Genomic DNA, 23,504 nt, shown 5'->3' with positions numbered 1-23,504 from the left:
TAATTAGACTTTACTGAAGGCCTGAAGCCAACTTTTAGTTATGGTGAACGCAGTATAAAAGTTATAGACAACACTATCTATGTATATGTCTATCTGCCTCATCTTTTTATGAATATATCATATTTTTATATTTAATTATTCATGCATTTTTATGGTTTTCTCATATCCGCTCATCTTGCTTTTAGGCATTATGATAGATATTATCATTTTTATATCATGAATTTTTTCCCCCCATTACAATTGATTCATTTGAGTTTTGCATGAAAATGAGCTCGATGTCATCCACCCCACAGTTCTGCATTCTGAACTTTGAATGACATTCGCAATCACTACACGACACACACAAGTAGGTTCAAAGGAGCTCAGGCTATAAAAGTTATTAGGGTGTTTCTTGGTTATTTCAAATTTTGCATGTAATTATGCATGCTAATGAGCCAAGCAAATTACGCTTTCTGAGTTGATGGCAACAGAAGTGATGAGCAAGATAACCAAACATCAGAATTCATTTTCATTATGCACTTGTATGAATTTTACATTTTTTAAAGCCAGAATATTTCCCAAAGATTATCTGCTAACTGCAGTACAGCTCACATAAATCTTTAGTGTTCTCTATTTTCCCATCACTCTTTTGTGTGTGTGTGTGTGCGTGTGTATGTGTGTGCGTGTGTGTGTGCAGTCAACCTAAGGCCTTTAGCTTTCTCTAATACAGCAGTTGGATAAAATTAGTTTTATTTACAAAAAATGTATTTGTTAAAAGCACAAGGAGTATATTATAAAGCTGGCACATACTGAAAAATATCAAGTTGCTTTACAGCTAAACTATGAGATTTCATTTCAGTCTGCCGTAAACCTTATATAATAAAATGTTCTTCATATATGAATATATATATATATACAATGTACCTTTCTTTACAATATACATTTCATCTTGCACTTTAAGTGTCTTTTCTTAGTGAGAAAGCCTCAGACTACTGTTATATTTTTATATTTCCATTTCAGTGAACATACACAGTATATTTTGAATCCACTTTACATTATCCTCTGAGACGGTGAATATTGCTTGGGCAGATCGATATTTATTTTATAACTTCACAGAGCAAATGACAGCCCACATGCACACACACATATCAGCGTCCCCTTCGGGACTGGAAATGGAGTTTTGTGTTCTTCTTCCACTTTAACACTTCAAAAACATCAGAGGGCTTCTTAGTAAGCAGGAGAGTATGTTCACTGGGGAAACGTCATGGACTTGCATCCCAATAACTTGGGCCTGCACGTCACAGATGCAGAAATATTCAGCATCTTCTGCTCACCTTTCATAAATTACATCTCCCTTGACAGTATCAGTGGAAATTGATCATGTTTGGATGTTAGATAGAATGGATAGACCTCTCAAATAACAAATCAATATTGTAAACTGATAATCAAGTGTTCATCTCTTCTTTTTGCAATGGTTTTGGCCGTTCTGAATACGATTCTGTTCGTCTGAGGTTGTAGGGTGCTTGCTAAGAGAACTGCTCCCTCTGTAAGTTAAGAATCAAAAGTGCTGCATAAGCGCTGTCAGCCTATATGTTTGTCTTCAAAGAGTTTATTTTCTGTTAAATGAAGGTGGCCCATTGTTTTCTGATTGCTTGTTATGACGAAATAGTCAATGGTTGACTATCGGGTAGGTGTAAGCGCAAAATACAAAGTCACGATTGCTGGCACTGCTGAATAATGTGGATTAAAATGCTATTCTTCCCTCAGAAAGATGGCCTGGTGGGTTTGTTGTGTAGACACGACAAAATCACACCATGAATCGGCTTTTCCAAAATGAAATGTATTGAAACCTACTGTTAAGACGGTGAGAAAGCGAGGGAGAGTGAAAGATTGAGAGGAAGAGAGAGAGGGATTCCATGGACAGCTTAAATATTTCTGTAACAGATTAAAAAGCAAGCTGCTTTATATTTTGAAAGAAAGGGGCATTAAATATTCTCCTTCGACAGTGGAAAGTCAGCGTGCATCTGGTCTGCCACTGTCAGAGTGAGAAAAGAGGATTAATGTACAATGTAAGACAATGCAGTCCGTCTTTTACCCCCCAGACTAGAGCAAAAAAACAAAACAGGAACCACATGTCTAAGAAATCAAGGAATGCAGTCCTTCTCTGGGTTTCTTGTGGTGTCCAGGCACAGGTCCAAGCCAAACTGTGAGGAAGCCATCCCGTGAGTCACGGTAGCTGTGGGGCTGTTTTGTTTTAGCTCTCCACTGCTGTTCGTGTTTTTTCTGTATTATGTTCAAAAGCTTCGGAGTGAGGAGAAAGTTTGGAAAAGGAGTTAAGGACTTCTTGCTTGTTTTGAGAGCGCCCCTCTGGGTTATTGTCGTTGTGCAAGGAGCTTGAAACTCTTGGGGCGAGCTCTAGATTTAGTTTGAGAAAGCATTGTGGGATGAAATCAAATCCAGTTTAATGAGATGGAGGCAAATGCCCTGTAGAAGGCTGCTACTCCAGTAAAGACGACTATATTTATTATAAACTCATTATCACTTAGACATTTAATGCGTTCCGAAATACTCTGAATTTAGAAATCCATAATTAAAACCAAATGAAGTCTATCCTAGTCAAATAGAATCACCGTTTACAGCGAAATTATCGCAACCAACCGTATCCTTTTTTGGGATCCAAAATTAAGTTACCTGCAGCTTACGTTAATCTGACGTAGTTGACTGACACTGCAGCTATCCTTAATCAGATGTAGGAGTGTGCACAGATACCCAACAGATATAAGCAGTAACGCTGTAACAGTTAAGTCAGGAGATGATTCCAACACAACAAGATGAGCTCAGTGAAGTGGTTAAAACCAGTATAGATTGAGTGTCCAGTGAACTGTGACAGAGTACTCACCCAGACCGTGAAGGGTGGTTTCACTCCTTTCCCTATAGCGTTTGTATCCGATCGGCTTGTATCGGCAGTCAGGATGTTGGATTCCAGTGGAGGAATGCAGCTCCCACCCGCTCAGCCCCCCGCCGTACCTCCTCCGCGGTGATTTCACACGAGTTCACAAGGCAGTCAAAAGGGTAATCCAGGCATTGTATTGAGTGCGCTACCTAATTGCGCTCTTTATGGGTACAATTAAAATGTTTGATAGCCGTTAGTTGTTTTTCTTTCCTTTTTCTTGATTAAAGATTAAAAACAAGATGCACAAACTTTGAGTTCTTTCAGAATGCAAAGTCCCAGCAAATCGATTTTTGTCCAAGCAGGATAGGTGCAGTTCAGATCTTCTTGAACAATGTGTGATCTTCCAAAACAAGTAGGATCACATCAGATTACAATCAGACAGATACATCCATATGAAGCTGATCTCTTCTTTAAACTCATTAGCATTATCCTGCTTCTTCCAAGTCGAAAAACTGCACCTGCCACGGTTGATTTTGTGACATCCACTGTCTCTCTCTCTCTCTCTCTCTCTCTCTCTCTTTCTGTGTTTTTCAGTGTGTGTGTGCCAGAATGCTAAAGCTAGACTTGAGCTGCTCGTGCTGTAGTCATCACTCACTGCCAAGCCCCAAAACGGTGAGCTTCGCGCAGAGGAGAGCTACACCAAGTCTTTCAGGAAAGCATCTCTTTCTTTTCAACAAGCTCTGTCCAACTGAGACCAGAGGCTCCACCCATTTCACTCTGATTGGCTGAGCCGGCAGCAGGCAGCGATGTGACAAGGAAGGGGAGAGAGAGAGAGATAGAGAGAGAGAGAGATAGTGTGTTTAAGGGGAGGGAGGGTAGACCGGGCTCTGTGAGCCCTGGAGGGACAGGGTGGCTAATGAAAGCGAAAATGCTTTTCTCCCAATGCTTTAGCCAAATTTGTCTGCTACAAATTTGTTGTGACTCCTGGCAAACTGAATTCATACTGACAAAGTCTCCAGTTTCTTAAGGGAGATGTATCTTGTTCTTCATACAATAAAGCCAAAAGTAAGTTCTTGTCAGCCTAGTGCCCTGTTAGTGCCAGATATCTTGGGAATATTGAAGGAAATGCTAAAACTTGTACATCTCATTCTGATGTGGAAACAGTCTGAAGTCAGTGCAGTTGGGAAAAAAAGGAAGGACATATTCAAAGCCACTTGAAGGGAAGCCTGCAATCTTAGCCGGAAAAAAAAAGCCTAACGCTGCGGTACACCGTGTAGGAGACAAAACGTTTTTTGTTTTTTTTTAAATGGATATCAATGGAGTAGAGGCTTCACTACTCTGAATAAACTGCTTTTGCGTGGAAATAGCTTATCATTCAATAAATAGACAGCCCAATGGCTAATCTTCAACATGTTTGCTCTTAAACATTCGATTTGGATTGATCTGTTTTCACCGAAAAAAAGCGTTTTATGAGAGAAGTCAAAGACAATTGTGTGACAGGTATGATTTCTCATTCATTTTTATGGTATCTGCAAACAGTGACTGACTGCCGCACAACTCTGAACAAAATTCAAAGGTGTCAATGCTGTAATAATATATTGTTCCTTAAAAAAGCATAGATTTGTGGTGTTGTGAGGTAGAAACTGATACGTTTGACAGGAGATTGTGAGACGTAAGGTCATATTGTTACATAAAGTAACATTGTGAGATATAAAATCACATTGATACAAATTAAGTTTACTTTGTGTCACATATACATTTAGATTGAGGCATATACTTTTAAATTTTGATAAATTAAGTCTCACTTGTGAAAAATAAGGTCATTATAACCTTTCTCCCTCTTTACAGTCAGATTAATGATATTTCGGTGCTTGGCTCAGTTATGCTTTGCGGCGTACACTACATAATTACCAGTCTAGATAATCTGAACCAGTGCTGACATTATGTATGGTTGACAACTATTCTTATCCATCGCAACTGAGTGAGCTTTTCCCTGCTTCCAACTGGAACATTTTCTGCATATCATTTGTCTCCTGCCTGGGCTTGATAAAAATAATCTAGGTCTCTGTCTGTGCTGGAAGCATTGCATTTCTGTTTGCTTTATAAACCTTGTCACTATTGTGCAACTGCACAAGTTATCAGTCTAAAGAAAATACAGCAAAGTAAAACAAAAGTGTTGAAGTTAGCTAGAGATAGAGAAAGATGGGTTAATGCCTTTAATTTTCCTCTTGATCATAGATCATTTTCAGCATATTTGGCTGTGCTCATCAACATCAACATTTATAGATTAGATTTATTCCACAGGAACAGTTTATTTATTGCTGTGGGATGGCAAAGCTGAATTTTCAGCATCATTACTCCAGTATTCTGTGTCACATCATCCTTCAGAAATTATTCCAATATGCTGATTTTGTGCTCAATGTTGAAAACAGTTGTGCTGCTTAATATTTTTGTGGAAACCATAGTACATTTAAACATAAAACACGGTCAAAGGGGCACAGGCAAAACCAGATAGATCCAATGCTCAGAATTGCCCCATTTGACTTCCATAGAATGAATGAAAAAAAAAAAAAAGTCAATGGGGCTCATCAACTTTCTTTTGTGTTCAGCAGAAGAAAGAAATTCATACAGGTTTGGAACAACTTGAGGGTGAGTAAATGATGACAGATTTTCATTTTTGGGTAAACTATTCTTATAAACCTTGTGTTTCTTTCTGTTCTTTGTCAGTTCTCGTTGTGATATTACGGATGTTCTGCTCCTGTTTCTGAGTATTTTGAGCTTTGTTTAATAAATATATTGACACTGCTGCAAATAGATTGTTTTCCTCATGTTTGTGCAACCGTTTGTGACAATCCCAAACTTTTGAACGGTAGTCTATATTTATTTATAAGGAATAAACGATACCCCCATGTCACGATCCGATACATATCATGATACTGAACTGATATTTTTGCGATACTCCAAGACAAATGGTAAAAGGTTAACACAAAATGTACTGTTGATTAAAATGCTGAATTTGGTATTACATTGGGGTTGTAAATGAATAGGCTTGGACTTGGTGCTGATAACCCAATGCACAGGACAATAGTGATACCAGAATAAAAATATTCATGAATCTGAAGTTGAAGATACAGAGTTATTTTAGAAGATGCTTAGACTATGCTTTAGATATGCTTGCACTCTGTCACTGACTAGATATATTTAAAATAATGTAAGCCACCTTTTACTGGTAACATAAGACATTTGGCATTATCAGGACCCACAAATATCCCCCCATTCATTGGGGGTAGTTTACATTAATGTAGTTTAATGTAGTACTGACACTAAAACTCTGTAAACTTGAATTATTTTCTCACACAGTCATTTTCATTTTTGGTGAACTACCCATGATACATATTGTCACTATCCACGATACATATTGTTGCATTTATATTGCGATATATTGAGACACAATATATTGTTACACCCCTAATAAAATGCTTTGAGCGGCAGTTTCAGGCACCACCATCTGACAGTCTGAACAAAGCTCTAATTACGAGATCGTTAATGTGACCAGGCCTTCAAAACAACAGTCACAATAATATTCTACACCTTAACTCCTTTCTATTTGAAGCGCAATGGTCCGTCTCAGTGCACAGAGTTATAATATCACATTAATGGCTCTGGCTTTTCATCAAATGTGATACCTGGAATAGATATTGGTCCAGTTTTAACCGCTTCAATGTCACTCCAGTGAGGCAAAGACAATTAAGGTGTATAAATATGTAAATATGGGAGGACACCTCACTAGGAGTCAGGTAATGACATTTTCAGCCCTGTTTTGGTTTATTCCCCAGTCGTCCCAAATTAGAAACCTTAATGACGACCAATAGGCCACAGATGGTCAAACTCTAGGGTACACGAGTCTCCTGATCTCCTTCTGCTTCTTGCAGCATCACTTTTACGTGCCAACAATGCATTACCTTGCCAGCTGCCGCATGCTCAAGGGGGTAATCATTACCTTGAGTAGAAGGTCAATCCATGGCAGCGTTTGCCAGTGAGATCATGGCCCAGACTGCATTTGGAGACTGGCAAACTGGACAACAAGGGTGATTCATCTTTGGGGCTGAGGGGGCAGATACTCCCTGTCGCTATTTGTCTTGTGACGTTGACATATAAAAAACACTCAGAGGGCACAATCTCTGGAGAGAAACCTGGCGGACGTCCACAGTCAGTCTGGACGAGACCTCCTGATGTCTTTTTTGTCTCTTTGTGTCTCTTTTGCATCAAGGCTTGTTTGGTTGAGCTTACTTCACAGATTCATAGGAGATAAATTATATTTGTTGAACATTTGAGAGATGAATATAGAGTAATCTAATTGTGCTATTGTCATAACACTGATCTTTAGCATTTGCAACCTGAATGAATGCGATCAGCATATGTCAGGGCAATTGCTTTGACTCATAGGGAATAAATCTAATTCGAAATCTCTTGTTAACCCATGAACAAACTGTTGTTGTTTACAAGCGTATGAGTCTAGTAATAATATTTTCATTATAATTTTGAATCAAATAACATTAGACTACAGAATGACATCTTTTTTGCTAGCATACACATTTATTTGTTCTGAAAAGGTCAAAAAGGTTGCAGTTCATGCCAATCGCATGATCTTCTGTGACTGTGACTTTGGACATATAAAATTATTAATATATTTATTTTCCAGTTTTCTGCATGCACAACATAACTGACTGAAAAAACTGGCAATATAAAAAAACAAAAAAACATGGGTGAGTGGAAAGGGGACGTTTAACAACCAATCAATCAATCAATCAATCAATCAATCAATCAATCAATCAATCGATCGATCATCTAATAGAAATACAATTATTTCAAAACTCAAGACTTGTAGATTAAGAATTGTAGTGCAAGTGTTTGTGATGAAATAGTCAAAGCTCATATGACAAAATAAATGAATCAGACGTTGAATATTTGTCTGAATTTGAAGAATATCAAACAGTCACAAGTATGTGTAATGATACTAAAAATACAGATACTTGTATAAAATGTAACACCCAAACATTCTTGCTTTACATTAACTCATTTACACAGTACAAATAACTTAAAACTTCTAGAACAGCAAATTCAAATCTTCACCTCTTGAATTTTACAACACCACTTCATAGTTTAGACAAAGGGGAACTGGAGCGCTGCTGGTATCCCTTGTATCCTCTGGTGCTCGTGGAAGGGTTAAATGTTCATAAAAAAGAACTGGAAAAAAATCCAGGTCCAGGCACCCAGTAGAATGCAAAAGTTAAAAAGCCTTTATTATTTTAAAGGTCTAAAGCATTAAAACACCTATGCTTTAGTAGGTGGTTTAATGCTTTAGCCTTTTAAAATAATAAAGGCTTTTTAACTTTTGCATCCTACTGAGTGCCTGGACCTGGATTTTTTTTCCAATTTTTTTTTATGACCACTTCATAGTTTCTTGTGTGTGCTGTCTCAGCACCATCTTATGCAGCGCTTTTTGTTTTTCTCCAGCTAATTGGTTAGGTGCAACACCTTGTACATGAGGGGAGGAAAGTCCCTCATTTTGTCAAACATCTGGCCTGTATTACTGCTTAAGCATGGCTGGAAAGACACCTATTACCCGTGTTACGGAGTATGGTGTCTGTAGTAGAACATCTCTTAGCAGGAATGTATTATAAGGAAGATGTTTCATGGAACATACAGTAGTTTAAAGGCTTAAGCATGGCTGTTAGCTTAAGAATAAGAGCCACTGAGCATAATATAATATCTTTTTATGTGTATGTATGTACTAATGATTTTCATATTATGAGAATTATGTAGAGATTGCTAAATCTAACCAAACACGTGATCTTTAATTTTCCAGCAGTACTTGTACATAATCTTTCATCGAGTGCTATTTTTCAGAACCATAGTCTGTCCTCTATTAAAGTGCAGTCATACTGTTTGAAGATCATTTTGTGAGCTGTTTAACTCAGTGGGAAACACTTTGCAGCCGTAATTGAGAAATGGCTAGCACAAGTTTATGAAGTTCTAATTGCTTGGCTAAAAACCCTTTCCAGTTTCTTCCTTTGTGAACTTTTTAAATAAATTTGAGGATGTTTGATAGCATGTACGTGCCTCGACAACCTATAAGAAGCTTGTATTTGACATTTTAAAAGAATCTGCGTAGATGTGGACATGGTGTGCTGTTGTATATTGTGATGTAGAGTATGATTTGTTTTTAGAAAAGAAGCTTATTTCTAATCCCTGCTTCACACCGTTTTTAAAATGCAAGGACATTTTATTAAGCATAAGAACAATATGCTGGATATCCTAAGGTTGCAAATCCCTGAGTGATAATTTGTCATGTCAAATATAGTCTGCTGTTAAGCCTTACAGAAAACATGTGGAAATATTGTTTTCTAAATCTAACAACTGGCTTGCATGAAGTTGCCATGGCTATCACAAGGGCCAACACGAATGCAAAAAATGCAGAACACAGAAGATGCCAATGCATAACATAGATTCCTCATGTCACAAAGAGGTTCTTATCTTTTTTTTGTTGTGTACTTACATTATCCCGACTGTTTCCAACAACTTTCAAACCAGGAGAAATTTGTAATTTAATTCAAAGACACGTTTCTTTATTTCCGTTTTGTCGCCGTCAATGGCGTCATATCCGCATTGTCCCTGGTTTCCGCTCGTACTGCCATAGCAACCAGAGCTATGAACCAGAGCCCTTTGATAGTAACCAGGCGACAGACGTGGACAACTGTGTAGTTCCTAATGTCTATCTGCACGCTGTTGTTGTTTCGTTCAAACATTATGGACCATGGCAAGCAGACTTTGGATAAAAAAGGAGAACTAAAACGAGAATCAATATCAGCGCGGCGTTTTCGAGATGCCGAGAGCTCCACGTCCGAGACTTCGACCGCTCCTACATGTACTTTATTAAACAGGTGAGGACATTTACATAAAACTAATCAATGTTATATAGTTCAACAATGATAAAATGTTAGAATATGATCTGTATGTTATTCTAATATTGATCTAGCTTACTGCTAGTCTCATACAGACAAACTATCACATCAATTTCAACACATTTAAATGCAGTTTAGTGTGAAAGTGTAATGTTAGACCAAGTGAAACAGCGCTGCATTACCTCACAAGTTTAATTTGTCTAATAAACTGACCTGTGAGTAGTAATTCTGCACTTGCGTGTAGTTCGGTAGAATGAAATGTCCATATTCCTTTTATATCCTCGAGACTCGCGTCGCGTGTGGAGCTGATAGCTGTCTATTAGCAATCCCGAACTGCTTCATATCACAGTCATGATAAAAACATAGATGTATTCAGTCATCCATAAACATTATTAGATCGGTCGGCTTGACGTTGATGACAAGATCCATAATTCTTAGCAAAAGTTGCGTCATCAAACTACGCCTTTGTTATTGTAAGAGGTTAGCGACCCCTAGCTGCACATGCAGTTCAAGATTTGCTTTTCAGTGTGCTCTACCAAGCAACTAGCATTTTGAAAAGGTGTCACTTTTTAAAAATATGTCTTGGTTGCTAATTCCTTGAGCAGTTTAGGAATATTTTAGAGTGGCTTGCTCAGATTAAATTTTCGTTGGATTGCATATGATGCTCATTTGAAGGCCATTATATGTTTTGTGTTATGTTGATACCTAAAACGTATGTAGTTGCCATAACAGACCCATGTCTATTCAGAGTAACAGTCCGGACAATTTTTTGTCTGTTTATTTATTTTTATTTAAAGATGGGACTGTACTTCCACTAATGGAGGCATTCCAGTCATCTGTGTAAACATTTGCCTACCAGTATTGCTGCCAATGCCAGTAAAGGGCCAATAATGTGTGTCATGTCTAGTTAGATTCCTCAAAACATGTTTATAGGTGCTCCAATTTCTCAGCTAAAATTTGAATCTAGCATCACTTATCCATTTAGAGAGAGCATTTACCATGGGATATATAATAATATAATAATAATAGTAATTGTATTATCACTATTTATTATTATTTATATAAATATGTATATATATATATATATAATTATATATAAAATTATGTATGTAGCCTATATATGTGTGTATATAATATATTGTATTGTATTATATTATATTTAATTTTAATTGAAATTGAGTGCCATTGCTGTGATATTCTCTTTTTACATGTTATTTTTAATAATAATAATAATAATAATAATATAATAATAATTGTTATTATCATTAGCATCTCGAATAATCATATAATCTGCCTTTTTAGAATGTAATAATGATGGCAACAAAGACACATCCTAATTTTAACAGTTCTCTATTCCAGTTGCCTTTATATATGTGTAAACCACAAGCAGTAATAGATTAGCGAGTGTTACAGAAAGAACCCTAAAAGAGAGCAGGATATCACAGCAATGGGACCACAAGTGTGTCGATACCCCTCTCTCCCCCGAACACCCTCAAAGTTCAATTATTGAGCAGGTCAAAGCTGAAATGAGTACTGTGCCCTTTCATCACAAAAGTGCTTCACACTTTGCTAAAGCCTTGCTTCAGTGCTGGTATAAGCTCAAGATTACACAGGGAGATCATTCTTTGGGCAGACTGCCCTGCTTCTTTTTTCCTCTCTTTCTTCCTTTCTTCCTTCTTCCAGAGCTTGCAGCTGCTGTTGGCTTCAGTTCTGCTCTTCTTTCCTCAGTGGTCAGTGAACTATAAAACTTACTCTCACATTCTCTACTGATGCTCATTTTGCATTTATCTTCAGTTTACGATACAGAAAGAATAACCGTATCCATTTCAACCAATAAAAAAAAAATATATACATATATAATGTTTTTTTATATATAATATATTTATATATTTTTTATATATAGTTTTATATTTTTTTTTTAAGTTTGACAGTTTACTGTAAAAGTATCTGATGTTGACACTGTATAGATATTTCTACTTTAATAGATAGATATTTTCTACTTTCTCTAATTAATATCCTGCTTAATCTAATATATATTTTCATTGATATGGTAAGATATCCAATAGCCCTGCTAAAAAAGCCCCAGCTTTAAACAGTTTAGGGTGGTAACATGGTCTGATTGCTAAAAAAAAAGTGTACAAAACCTATTTAAAACAAACCAACGACCAGCAAACTAGATTAGACTGATTTTAATATTTTTTTCCTCAATAGGGAGGTCTATACCAAGGCATATTTATTTTTTCTTTACATTCATGACTTTATCTATAAACTCATTTTTACTGTTTTAGCTATTTAATGTGTAGGCTAATGTAAATCAGAGTACAAAATGATAAAAAATATGCAACAAATAGGCAACACATGTTTCCTATAAACTAGCATAACATTTTTTAATTATATAGGCTATAGAATGGCGTTACATTTTAAAAACAGAAGAAAAAAGAGAGCGTAAGTATTTTGACTTTTAAAACAACAAACTCGAGGATATGAGGGCAATTAAATGGATAAAGTAGAAATAATGGCAAACAATAGTCAGTTTTAAAAGTGTTACAGGACTATGTAGCTCTTGCTAATGGTTATCCACTGCAACAAGAAAAATCGTTATTGATGGCTTGAGGTGGAGAAGCCCAATAACGGGCTCCGTTGCTGCGGTGTTCCGCCTCTCTCGCTGTCATCACTAAGCCGAGTCGTGTTATGATGACAACAAGAATATTTAGCCGTCGGATGGAGAATATCTGAATCTTAAACCCTGCCTCTATCGTGTATTTTCACGCAAACATCTAGATTAGTGTGTTGCTAACGCATTCCCCGGTCCTCCTCCTCCTCCAGCTCCCAGTGTGCCGTTGACCGACTGCCGCAGCCTGACAACCGCTACACAGTCTCCGGCAAGATGCTACTACCACACTCCGGTCTGCTTATCGGCGTTCTCTGGACTGTCATCTTCAATTCCGCTGGGGTGAAATGTCTGAACGGCGAAGAAGATCAGTCTCAAGACATGGAGTGCAAAATGAAAAGCGTTACGGTATCCGCTTTGCCGTTTTTGCGAGAGAACGACCTGAGCATCATGCACAGCCCGTCGGCCTCCGAGCCCAAGCTGTTATTCTCCGTCAGGAACGATTTTCCGGGCGAAATAGTCGTTGTTGACGACTTGGAAAATACCGAGCTCCCGTACTTTGTATTGGGTGAGTGCTGTTATTTATAATCAATTTAACTTTTTATTGAAGATATATACTTGAACTTGATTGTGATAAACTATTGTGATTTTAAATTGAAATATCAGATGCAGGCCTAGTGCAGAAACTCAAATATATCAGTTCTATTATGTTTTTCGTCCGGATTAATACGAGGTAACCTGCAGATATGTGTCATTTGCGCAATGGGAAGCATGATGTTCGTTTGGCAGGGTGAGAAATGCAAACAGTTGTTATAATTATGAACATGCGTGACATATACAGCTGTGATCCTATAGAGACTAAGTGGTCACTGGGTTACATTCTTGTGAGAAAACATTCTTGTGTAAACTTGTGTGAAGTTTGTGCCATATATAGCTTCACCTGTTGTGAACTCTAAAAAAAACAAAAACAGAAAACAAGCAAACAACAACAGCAAAAACAAATTATGCTTTTATTCATTTCCATATATAGATAGATAGTTTGTGTTTGTTTCTAAGTTTGTCTCAAATTTATTTTACACAAATGTGTCAAGCGGTCTCATCCTCCAGTGTTATATTAATGTTTACAACAGCATTGAAGAACAGGGAGTGTTGTAACACATTTTGTTTCGACATCTGTAACTCAGTGCCTTTGATATAATATAAACAAAGTTGAAGAACTTTGATATTCCATAATTGTCTGCTGTAAACCAGAAGAAATAGTAGTTTAAATATGCAACATTCTGTAACACTAAACCGTGTGCCTTCGTGTCAAAGTGTGCAGTTGTTATTTGCACGAGTTGGCCGAGACATTGAACTGAGTTTGATTACCACAATTAGTTATTGCACATTTTGAATTGTTTTTGTGCACACATTTTTTTTGTGGTAATTAGATGTACTTGTTCAAAACAATCATTATGCCATCCCCATGCTTTTAAACATGTTAAGTAAGAATTTAAAAGTTAAACATTTACATGTGCTTTTTAATTTAAAAGAGCAACTAAATAGACATACATAATGTTTTTGTTTGTTTGTTTGTTTCTCTCTCTGTGTGTGTGTCAAATGTGGTATATAAACAGCCCCATTTTGTGAAGTTTTTGTGGGTCCAGAAGTACACTGGAAAGTGTTACAACCATGTCTGGTGAGCCTTTTTTTTGGAGAAAGAAATGAATGTCCATCCATCCATCCATAACCATATCTATCTATCTATCCATCCATCCATCCATAACCATATCTATCTATCTATCTATCTATCTATCTATCTATCTATCTATCTATCTATCTATCTATCTATCTATCTATCTATCTATCTATCTATCTATCTATCTATCTATCTATCTATCTATCTATCTATCTGTCTGTATGGTTAGCCATCAATATGTGTTTTATAGTAGTGAGAATTGGACCCTAAACTAAAGTGTTACCATTTACACCAAAGTGTGTGTATATATATATATATATATATATATATATATATAAAGTACTGTGTGTGTTCATCATTTATCACAAGCAGCTTCACTGGCCGCTGTCCATGGTGCTGAACAATATATGCACGTCTGCCGCTCACTCTGACAGTTGTATAAGTCATTTCTAGGCAATCAGATAGTGTGAAATGTCTGTGGGTGTCATAGAATAGTTCTGACATTTGTGCTGGGTTGACTGTTTATATGGCACTGCCATAGCATTGTCAAATATGTCATGTTGTTTCTCACTTTAGGGATGTCTGGAAAAAATATTAGACAGGAAGTAAACATGGGGAAATGGCAAATCTTTTTTTAAAAAGAAAAAAATAATATTTTGCTCAATAGTGAGTTTAAAGGTAAAGGTGTGGGACATTGACATTGCCTCCTAAGTTTTAGTGATTGCTACGCCATTGCATTTATTTGTGTATACACAAATATGTGTATACACAGAATATGTGTCTATCATTTATGTATATTCTTTATATACATATAAAGAATATACATAAATGATAGACACATATTCTAATTTCAGTATTTATTGTACTTTATAAAAAAAAAGATCTGTGATGTAATTTATGCTTACATACTCTTGCAAACTGATGAAAGGTTACACCTGGGAATAGCACAGTTTGATCTGCATACAGTGATATTTGAATGCATGAGGACCTGCATATTTATAACTAGAAATCCTTAGAGTCTAAAAAATGGTGTCAGCATGCAGAGGTAACCAGATTTCAGTTTGTTAACAATGTTTAGATGCGACTGCATTTTTCATAGCACAAAGTTCTCAGTAGTCAAGATTTTAATACTTAGCCTACAGAATTAAAATAAGCTCAGCGCTTTAGAGTGCATAAAACACTCAAAAATAGCATGCGCCGCCTCTGCAGAAACCTGCTGGTTTTTATATAGGCCAAAATAGAATTTTCTAGGTTTTTGGAAACTGGGAAGCTTTTTTTTTTTTTTATCTTTATCATAACTTTTTATTGTGAATGTATTGGATTTAATGTTTGAAACCAGTCTCAAGTCTTTTTTTTTTTAGCTTAATCTGTTCGCCTATAAACTTACCAAACTCAATATTTATTGTGGATGAGGGTCCCAGAATACATACAGTTGAAATAGGAATGAAGAAGAAATATGCAGTGAAGTAAGCCATTTTTAGTTTCTGATCTGGCATGAGATTGGGGTGTGACTATTTGTTTTTGTCCAATAGGTGACATGGAAAACCTGTTTGCAAACCATAATATATTCTTTCTGGCATCCTTTTTGCTTTAGTAATTCACATTGGACTAAGTGCTTTTTCATTTCTTTCAGACAGACTGCACCTTGCCTTACTTCATAAATCTCACTCTTGCTAGATAGTCTCCTCTGTTCCTTCAGCCTCTACCTCCTCCAAAGGCTCTTTGTTTGCATAAGATTGATTGGAATGATCATGGGGAGTAATTTCAAGTCAGTGTTATAAATGTTGCCTAAGGTGTTTGAACGTCCCTCCCTTCGCTCTGTGGTCTTGTTTCCTGATTATAAATGCAGTCTTTACAGAGCCGCCACTAGTCTTTGAACAAGCTATTTTTAATTGGATACATTAGGGTAATTGGTACGGTCTACAAATGCATTCACAAACACACGCACACACACACTTTCACTTGCTCTTGCACACACTCGTTTACTTAGCTCTCTAAACGAGGATACACCAAAGACCTCTTTTGCTTTTAATAACTTCCAGGGGCAGACTATGGCAATGGGATTCCCTAAAGGAAAAGTCTAGAATTAAAGTTTTAGTTTTAGACTGGGATTCACATTTAATTGATTTTTGGCTAAGAGTCACACATAGATGAGGCGTTGTTGAAAAGGTTTTCATTCAGACAAATGCAGACAATGCTGACAACACTACAATGAAACAGAAGCCAGCTAAAGCAAAAAAAAAAAAAAAAAAATTCCTAGATAGGATTTCAATTTTCATCATTAGGTTTTAAAACACGTGGAGGTTTTAAAACACGTATTGCCTCCACGTGTTTTAAAACCTAATGATGAAATTTGAAATCCTATCTAGGAAAAATGTTTATTTATTTATTTGCTTTAGCTGGCTTCTGTTTCATTGTAGTGTTGGCTATAGCATATCATTGATTTGAAAAGAATGGAGCCCTGAAGCTGATTCATGATTAACCACAACATGTTTAGTTTAGTAAACATATTGCAGCATCTTCATCCTTATTTTAGTCATCACTGTTTTTTTGCGATGGCCTATGTTGTCTTCACTACTTATTTTCACTGAATTGTGAAGCACAGTTTTTTTATCTTGTTAGTTTGTGATGTCATGAGTTATGATGTCACTGCTGGAATTTAAAGTTTTTACAAAAGCTCACCAAGGCTGCATTTATGTGGTGAAAAAATACAGTAAAATAGTAATATTGTTGTGAAATATTAGTTAATTTTTAATTTGTTAGTTTTTTATTCTAATATATTTTTTAAAATGTAATTTATTCTTGTGATGCAAAGCTGAATTTTCTGCATCATTACTCCAGTCTTCAGTGTCACATGATCCTTCAGAAAATCATTCTGATATGCTGATTTGCTGCGCTGCTGCTCAAGAAACATTTTCTTGTTATTATCAATGTTGAAAACAGTTGTGCTCCTTAATATTTTTGTGGAAATCTTCAAAATGTTCAAAAGAACAGCATTTGTTTTAAAAAGTCATTTTTGATGACCAAATTGATGCATGCTTGCTGAATAAAAGCATTAATTTCTTTTCTTTTTTCATGTATTGCCTCTTAACTTTTGGGCTGTATGATTATTATACTTTATAAAGAAAATAGGAGATTATAATTGAATATGTTGTCTGACCTTTCCTATAGGGGTGTACTGAAGTAAAGCAAATACAATAAGATAAAATGATCCATGTTTCGACTCTCTCTCTCAGTTAAATCCAGGATTTAGAGGTGAGATTTACTGCGTGTTTGTGAGGAAGGTTCTGCGAGACAGCACAGGAAGATTGTGTGGCAATGAATGGTTTCCATAGCAACAAGAGCTGGCGCTTAAAGGATGCCTTGAAGAGTGGTGACATTACGCTTCCACCTCAGGAGAGAAACAGCAATTCTACCCAACTACATCTGAAAAGAATCAAATGTAAATGATCTTTTAGTTTATAATCGCAAGCATTGGCTTCGAGTCCCATCTCTGTCACAATCGATGTATGTTAATTTTGTGTTTCTAACAAACAGCTCCATGGTGTTTGCACAGTGCGATTATAGTTGTCTTAGGAAATGCCTTTGTTATGACTAAATCATAACAATTGGAAAAATTTAATTACTTTGAATACCTTGTTGTTTATTTAACAAAGGGAGGACGATTGAGCATATGAGTACAGACATTGACGTAGAAACATTTTAAGACAAGCAAATGGATGATGTCCGATTTTGCTTTCCGTCACAGTTCACAGTTTACACTGCTGTTTAATTTTCAATGTCTTTAGCCTTTGAGTCCCTTCAGTTTCCCTCAACAACAGAAACTACATTCTCGGATTATGTGGAACAACACACAGCTTTCAGGAGAAAATAGTCCATGATGACTTTGAACAACATCCCTTTTAAGAATAAAATCCAGGAGATACGGTGAAGAATTTTGATCAGTCACTCCCTGAATCATCCCAAGGATGACATGGTTTCGAGTGTCTGCATATGAGAATGCACAGCAAACCTTGAGGTATTGGCAGAGGAATTGAAGATATTTATGCACACTCACGTGTTGTCAGCAGGGCCATGCACAGGACAAGCAAACAGAGTGAGCTTGGCTTCTGCAAACTTTATTTTGAAGGAAAGTGCAGTTGCATTAACAGGCTGCTGGTATAATGTATGACACGCCACGTGTTGCTACCTGTAGTTCTTTGAGCAAACGGGGAAAAAAAGACATCATGAATCAAAAAAAAAAAAAAAAAAAAAACTTTTCATGACAGATAAAGGTTTAACTCTTTTGGACTCTTCTGTTATACGTTGATGCATTTTAATTACTGTTTATGGCTGTGACATTTACTTATATTTAACTTTTATTGTTCATAATGGCTTGTTCAGCACCTGGGGCTACAATTATTATTATTCTACACAGGTTTTACTATCACTTCAGTAGTTTTAGCAGGTAAATAGATGCAGCATTTTAGCAGTTATGTGCAGTTATAGCTGGAGGCTAGCTAATGAATTGAAACCCTCAAGCAATGCAAATATAGTTGCATGCATGCTTGTTTGCATATAAAATTGAGCACATAGTCAATTAAATTGCCCACATTGGTAGTTATAATTCTAGAAACATTCTACTTTCTAACATGTTGTTTTATGGTTTGGCTTTTAAGTTCTAAGGCATTCTATAGCGGCTGACAGCAGCGCTGCAACATGACGCAGTCAGTGAGAATGCATGCACTTCACTACAACTCTGACACATTTGACATTATTATATGAAAAAGTTCTTCTACAGCTTTTTCAAGGGGATTTTCATTGTCAGTCTCCTTTGTTCACTTAAAATAAAATGAGGTGCCTAGGTGAATCTTGATGGACTCTCTTTGTTAAGAAGTTCAATGTCAAAGCCCTTGTGTTTCTAAAATCTCTAGCAGATCCAGCATAACTTCTGTTAGCCAACCATATCAGTTTTAAGAAAGAGTGTCTGAAATGACTAGCAAATGAATTCCCTGTCTAGCCAGGGTCAGGAGATTGTTTGATCTGTGTGCAATCCTCCATTTCTTATTTGATACTGATTGTTTGAAAAACATTATGTGAATAGTTTATGTAAAAAGCATGGGGATTTACAGGGATGTATCATGGTTGATATTATCAATTATTTAAGTCGTTTTGTTGTAGTTGGTTAGTCGTGTTTTGTTGGGGGTGGGGGGGTGGGAGGCGGTCAGTAAGTTTTTTTTTTTTTATATAGCCTATATATATATTTTTTTTTTTTGAAAGAAATCTCTTATGCCAAAGCTGCATTTACAGTATTTGATCAGAAATACAGTAAAAACTGTAATATTGTGAAATAGTGTTATAACTATATTATATAGTTAATATTTGCTGGGTTTTTTTTATATTTAAATCGGTAATATAAATCTTTTGTAATATTATAAATGTCTTTTTAAAAACTGTCACTTTTGATTAATTTAATGCGTCATTGATTAAAAAGTTTTAATTTCTTAAAAAAAACAAAAAAAAACGGGAGTGTAGATATTTTTGACAATAGATTAGCATTTGTTTTACAGTTACATTTTACAGTGGATGATAAAGATATGGTCATTTATGATGACCATTAGAAGTAGAGTCCCACGTTTTTTAATCTGTTTTTCTGGCGTAATTCATAGTCTGAACTGCATACCATCTTACCAGCTTCATTGTCCATGCTTTAGCCTACTTGTGGCACTTTAGAACAATGAAGAACCCTATAAAACATCTAACAGCAGAGCCAACTATCTGTTCTGCTTGTATTGATCTCTAATGTCAGGGCTGGATTTGAAGTGTAAAATGTACTGAGTGTGTAAGAAGAGGAGAGTGACCCACACAGGGATCTCTAATGGACACTTCCCACCTCCACTCACTGGGTACTTGAGCTGAGTGTGTTTTTTCCCTTGCTTTTACGAGCCACAGTTCATCATCTTCTCAATTTGCCGCAATCTTCACTTGTCGACCTTGACATCCTCCCCTTATTCACACAACTTTGAAGAATCCATGAATGCTTTTCAAGTCAAAAACTATGCAAACTTTCAAGGAGATAATCAAGAAGAATGGGCTGCTTATGTTAGCTCGTTTGCATAAACTTGGACTAAAAGCTTACTAATGAACAGTCTCTCTTATTTTCCTCAAATAAGAGAGTGAGACTTCATGATAAATGAAGCTTGAAATTCTAAAGATTAGAGGGTTTTGTTCTTGACATTGTGTTTTTTTCCACAGTGAATCTGTGATGTGTATTAGGCTAAGTGAAACCCAAACTCGGATGCCGACTGATAAGATTTTGTATTGTTTTGGAGTGTTTCCGAAGACTCCTGAAGTGGTATTAGAATAAAGAAAGATGATAATCTATCTATCTATCTATCTATCTATCTATCTATCTATCTATCTATCTATCTATCTATCTATCTATCTATCTATCTATCTATCTATCTATCTATCTATCTATCTATCTATCTATCTATCTATCTATCTATCTATCTATCTATCTGTCTGTCTGTCTGTCTGTCTAACTATGTATCTGTCTATCTGTCTGTCTGTCTGTCTGTCTAACTATGTATCTGTCTATCTGTCTGTCTGTCTATCTATCTGTCTGTCTGTCTGTCTGTCTGCCTGTCTGTCTGTCTGTCTGCCTGTCTGCCTGTCTGTCTGTCTGCCTGTCTGTCTGTCTGTCTGTCTATCTGTCTGTCTGTCTGTCTGTCTGTCTGTCTGCCTGTCTGTCTGTCTGTCTGTCTGTCTATCTGTCTGTCCTTACAAAGCAGATGTTTTTAAATTAGGTTCTTGTGGATTGCTTTTAACTTGCCAAAAGCAGTGGTTTTATGATTAGAAACTTCAAGATGGAGCAGCATATAAGGACACTTGGGGAAGTACAGCTGTACATCATATTTTTGATGGAACATTTCAACGGCTGTACATGATGAGATGAGCTTTATCTGTAATTGAAAAGTGTGCCAGTGAGAGCTTACGATAGTAGGAACTTTTGAGATCTGTGGGAGTGACCCTGTTTAATGCCAAACCAGGAACAAGGTGTCTCCTCTATCACTTTCTGAGAGAAAATCCTCAAATGTGCTCATTTAATACTTTCCTCACAGTGACCCTGTGCTTTCAAAACCGTATATGAGCCTATATTTCCATGCTACACCTTTCTACTTCCATTTCCATCTCTTTCCCCTTCAACCACTTGGATTGCAGACCAAAGAAACATTCTATGTAGGTTTCAGGCTTTTTTTTTTTTGACACTGCTCTGCACTGCTACTTGTGGAGAGCCCAGGCTAATGAGATGACACAGACGGCGCACTTGTCTGGTCATGACAGGAGCTGAGATTGAATAGAATGGCTTATGGTGCAGGTAATGGGCATTTCATTTCATGGGCAATGGTATGGTGAGGTCATTCAGCCACATGATATACAGCCACAAATGATGTGTTGTGTTGATTCCTGGTGAAGTGTGTTGGCTTCGCCACATATATAAAAAAATAAAAATAATATAAAAAACACCACCATCGACAAAAGAAATGCTTAAAAAAACCAGGCAAAACAACACCAACACGAAACATTACATATACGGATTTCTGATTTAAGCCCCAAGAAGAATGTTTTTATAAATATATATTCCAAAGATTATAGAGGCTACAGATTATCTCAGCACTCCTTGCTCTTTTCAGGACAGATTTATGCATTTTGGCATTTCTATTTCTATTTCTATTGACTTACAGTGCATTCAAGGTGGACATTTTGCCACTATGTGTTCCCTGAGGATTGAACTTTTGACCTTGGCTAGCACCTTGTTCTACTTGTTCAGTCGAGAGTAAAATGGGAAAGAAGAAAAAAAAAACCTTTATTTAAACAGTATTACTATTCTGGTCTCCAGTTAAAATATCTAAACATTCTTAAAACCAGATACATTTTACTACGGAAGCTAAATTGTGTAAAATATGTTTTTAATAACTGACAATCTTTTTTTTTTTTTTTAAATCAATACTTTTTCTTAGCAAGAATGCATAAAATTGTTAAAGTGACAGTAAAGACATTTATAACGTTTTAAAAGATTTCTTTTTAAAATAAATGTTCTGTTCTATTCATGGGATCCTAAGCAAAAGTATCACAGTCTCCACAAAAATATTAAGCAGCAAATCAGCATTTTAGAATGATTTCTGGAGGATCATGTGACTGAAGACTGGAGTAATGGCTGCTTTAAGGGGTGGTATAATGCCCCTTTTTACAATATGTTAAAGAAGTCTCTGTTGTCCCCAGAGTGTGTATGTGAAGTTTATATATATATATATATATAATATATATATATCGTTAAAATAATCCATGTGACTACAGTGGTTCAACCTTAATTTTATGAAGCGACGAGAATACTTTTTGTGTGCCAAAAAAACTAAATAGCGACTTTATTCAACACTTTCTTCTCTTCCGTATCAGTCTCTGACGGGCGTTCACGAGAGCACCACTTCCTCTGTTTGCAAACACAACCTTGCATTTTTCAGCAATTAAAGTTTTTGAGCTGCGAGGGTGAATAATACATTTTTGGGTGATTTTACTGTAGAGAAAACAACAAAATATCATCTTAACAGAAACGGGCCAAGACATGACAGTTTAGCTGTGTGTAAAAGGAAGTGATTGTGTGTTTTCCACACACCCATGATATCGGATAATAAGAAATAGGACAAAAACCTGACAGATGTTTTGAAATACAACATCTGTACAATGTCTTGAGGTGTGGTGATTGAGGATGAGTAACTGATGACGATCCGTTGAATTGCACTTCGAGTCATGGCTGCATTACAACCTCGGATGTGCATTATCTTTCAAATAATTCAGCAGCCCGTCATCAATTATTCCCAAACCTAGAGTTATAATCTGATGGAGAACACTGACTAGTGAAATGCCTCACCCGTTGAGAGCGGTCTGTCTGACTGCAACACGATTTGCGGCAAGTAACGTTAGTACAGTTAAAAAAGGCGATTTTACAAGTTGGGTGCAACATAGTAAAATAGCAACAAAGAAATAAACTTATCTTGAACTGTTTCCTTCTTTAGTAGACGCAGACGGTAAGAGTTTGAAAGAGATTCAGTTGACCGCTTTCTGCATACGAGAGCTTGTGTCGTGTTGAAAGTGCCCTGCCCCCATGTGCTGCTTTTTACAGCGCGAGACCGTTTTTCTCAGAAACAAACATTGTACATTGCAATTTTACAGCAATTTTTTATAGTGTGATTCTTTGCACGCATGTGCCAAACACATGCAGTTTGCTTAAATCAATAAGAAATTCAATCTGATGTGAACAAGAAACTAATTGTTTTGAGATCTGAAAGAAAGTCTAATTTGAGAATTGAGCCAAAGTGATTGAGAAAAATCATGTTA

The 23,504-nt window shown here is 36.4% G+C and overlaps 2 protein-coding genes across 6 annotated transcripts in view; one reads left to right on the top strand and one right to left on the bottom strand.

The window, feature by feature from the left end:
• Positions 1-3,595, bottom strand: part of brinp2 (bone morphogenetic protein/retinoic acid inducible neural-specific 2) — a 100,038-nt gene extending 96,443 nt beyond the window's left edge. The window contains exon 1 of the mRNA XM_084410846.1: positions 2,879-3,595. The gene's annotated coding sequence lies outside the window, so the exon portion shown is untranslated. The remainder of the gene's footprint in view (positions 1-2,878) is intronic.
• An 8,897-nt stretch (positions 3,596-12,492) lies between these two features.
• astn1 (astrotactin 1) overlaps positions 12,493-23,504 on the top strand; it is a 242,840-nt gene continuing 231,828 nt past the window's right edge. For all 5 annotated transcript variants that reach the window (XM_084410826.1, XM_084410825.1, XM_084410824.1 and 2 more), the window contains exon 1: positions 12,493-13,016. In XM_084410826.1, the coding sequence (XP_084266952.1) occupies positions 12,725-13,016 (292 nt within the window). In that variant the 5' untranslated portion in view covers positions 12,493-12,724. The remainder of the gene's footprint in view (positions 13,017-23,504) is intronic.

This window comes from Rutilus rutilus (genome assembly GCF_951802725.1).
Source record: "Rutilus rutilus genome assembly, chromosome: 6".
NCBI classification, from domain to species: domain Eukaryota; kingdom Metazoa; phylum Chordata; class Actinopteri; order Cypriniformes; family Leuciscidae; genus Rutilus; species Rutilus rutilus.
Note: the sequence above shows the minus strand (reverse complement) of the source record. Positions and strands in the feature narration are given on the sequence as shown.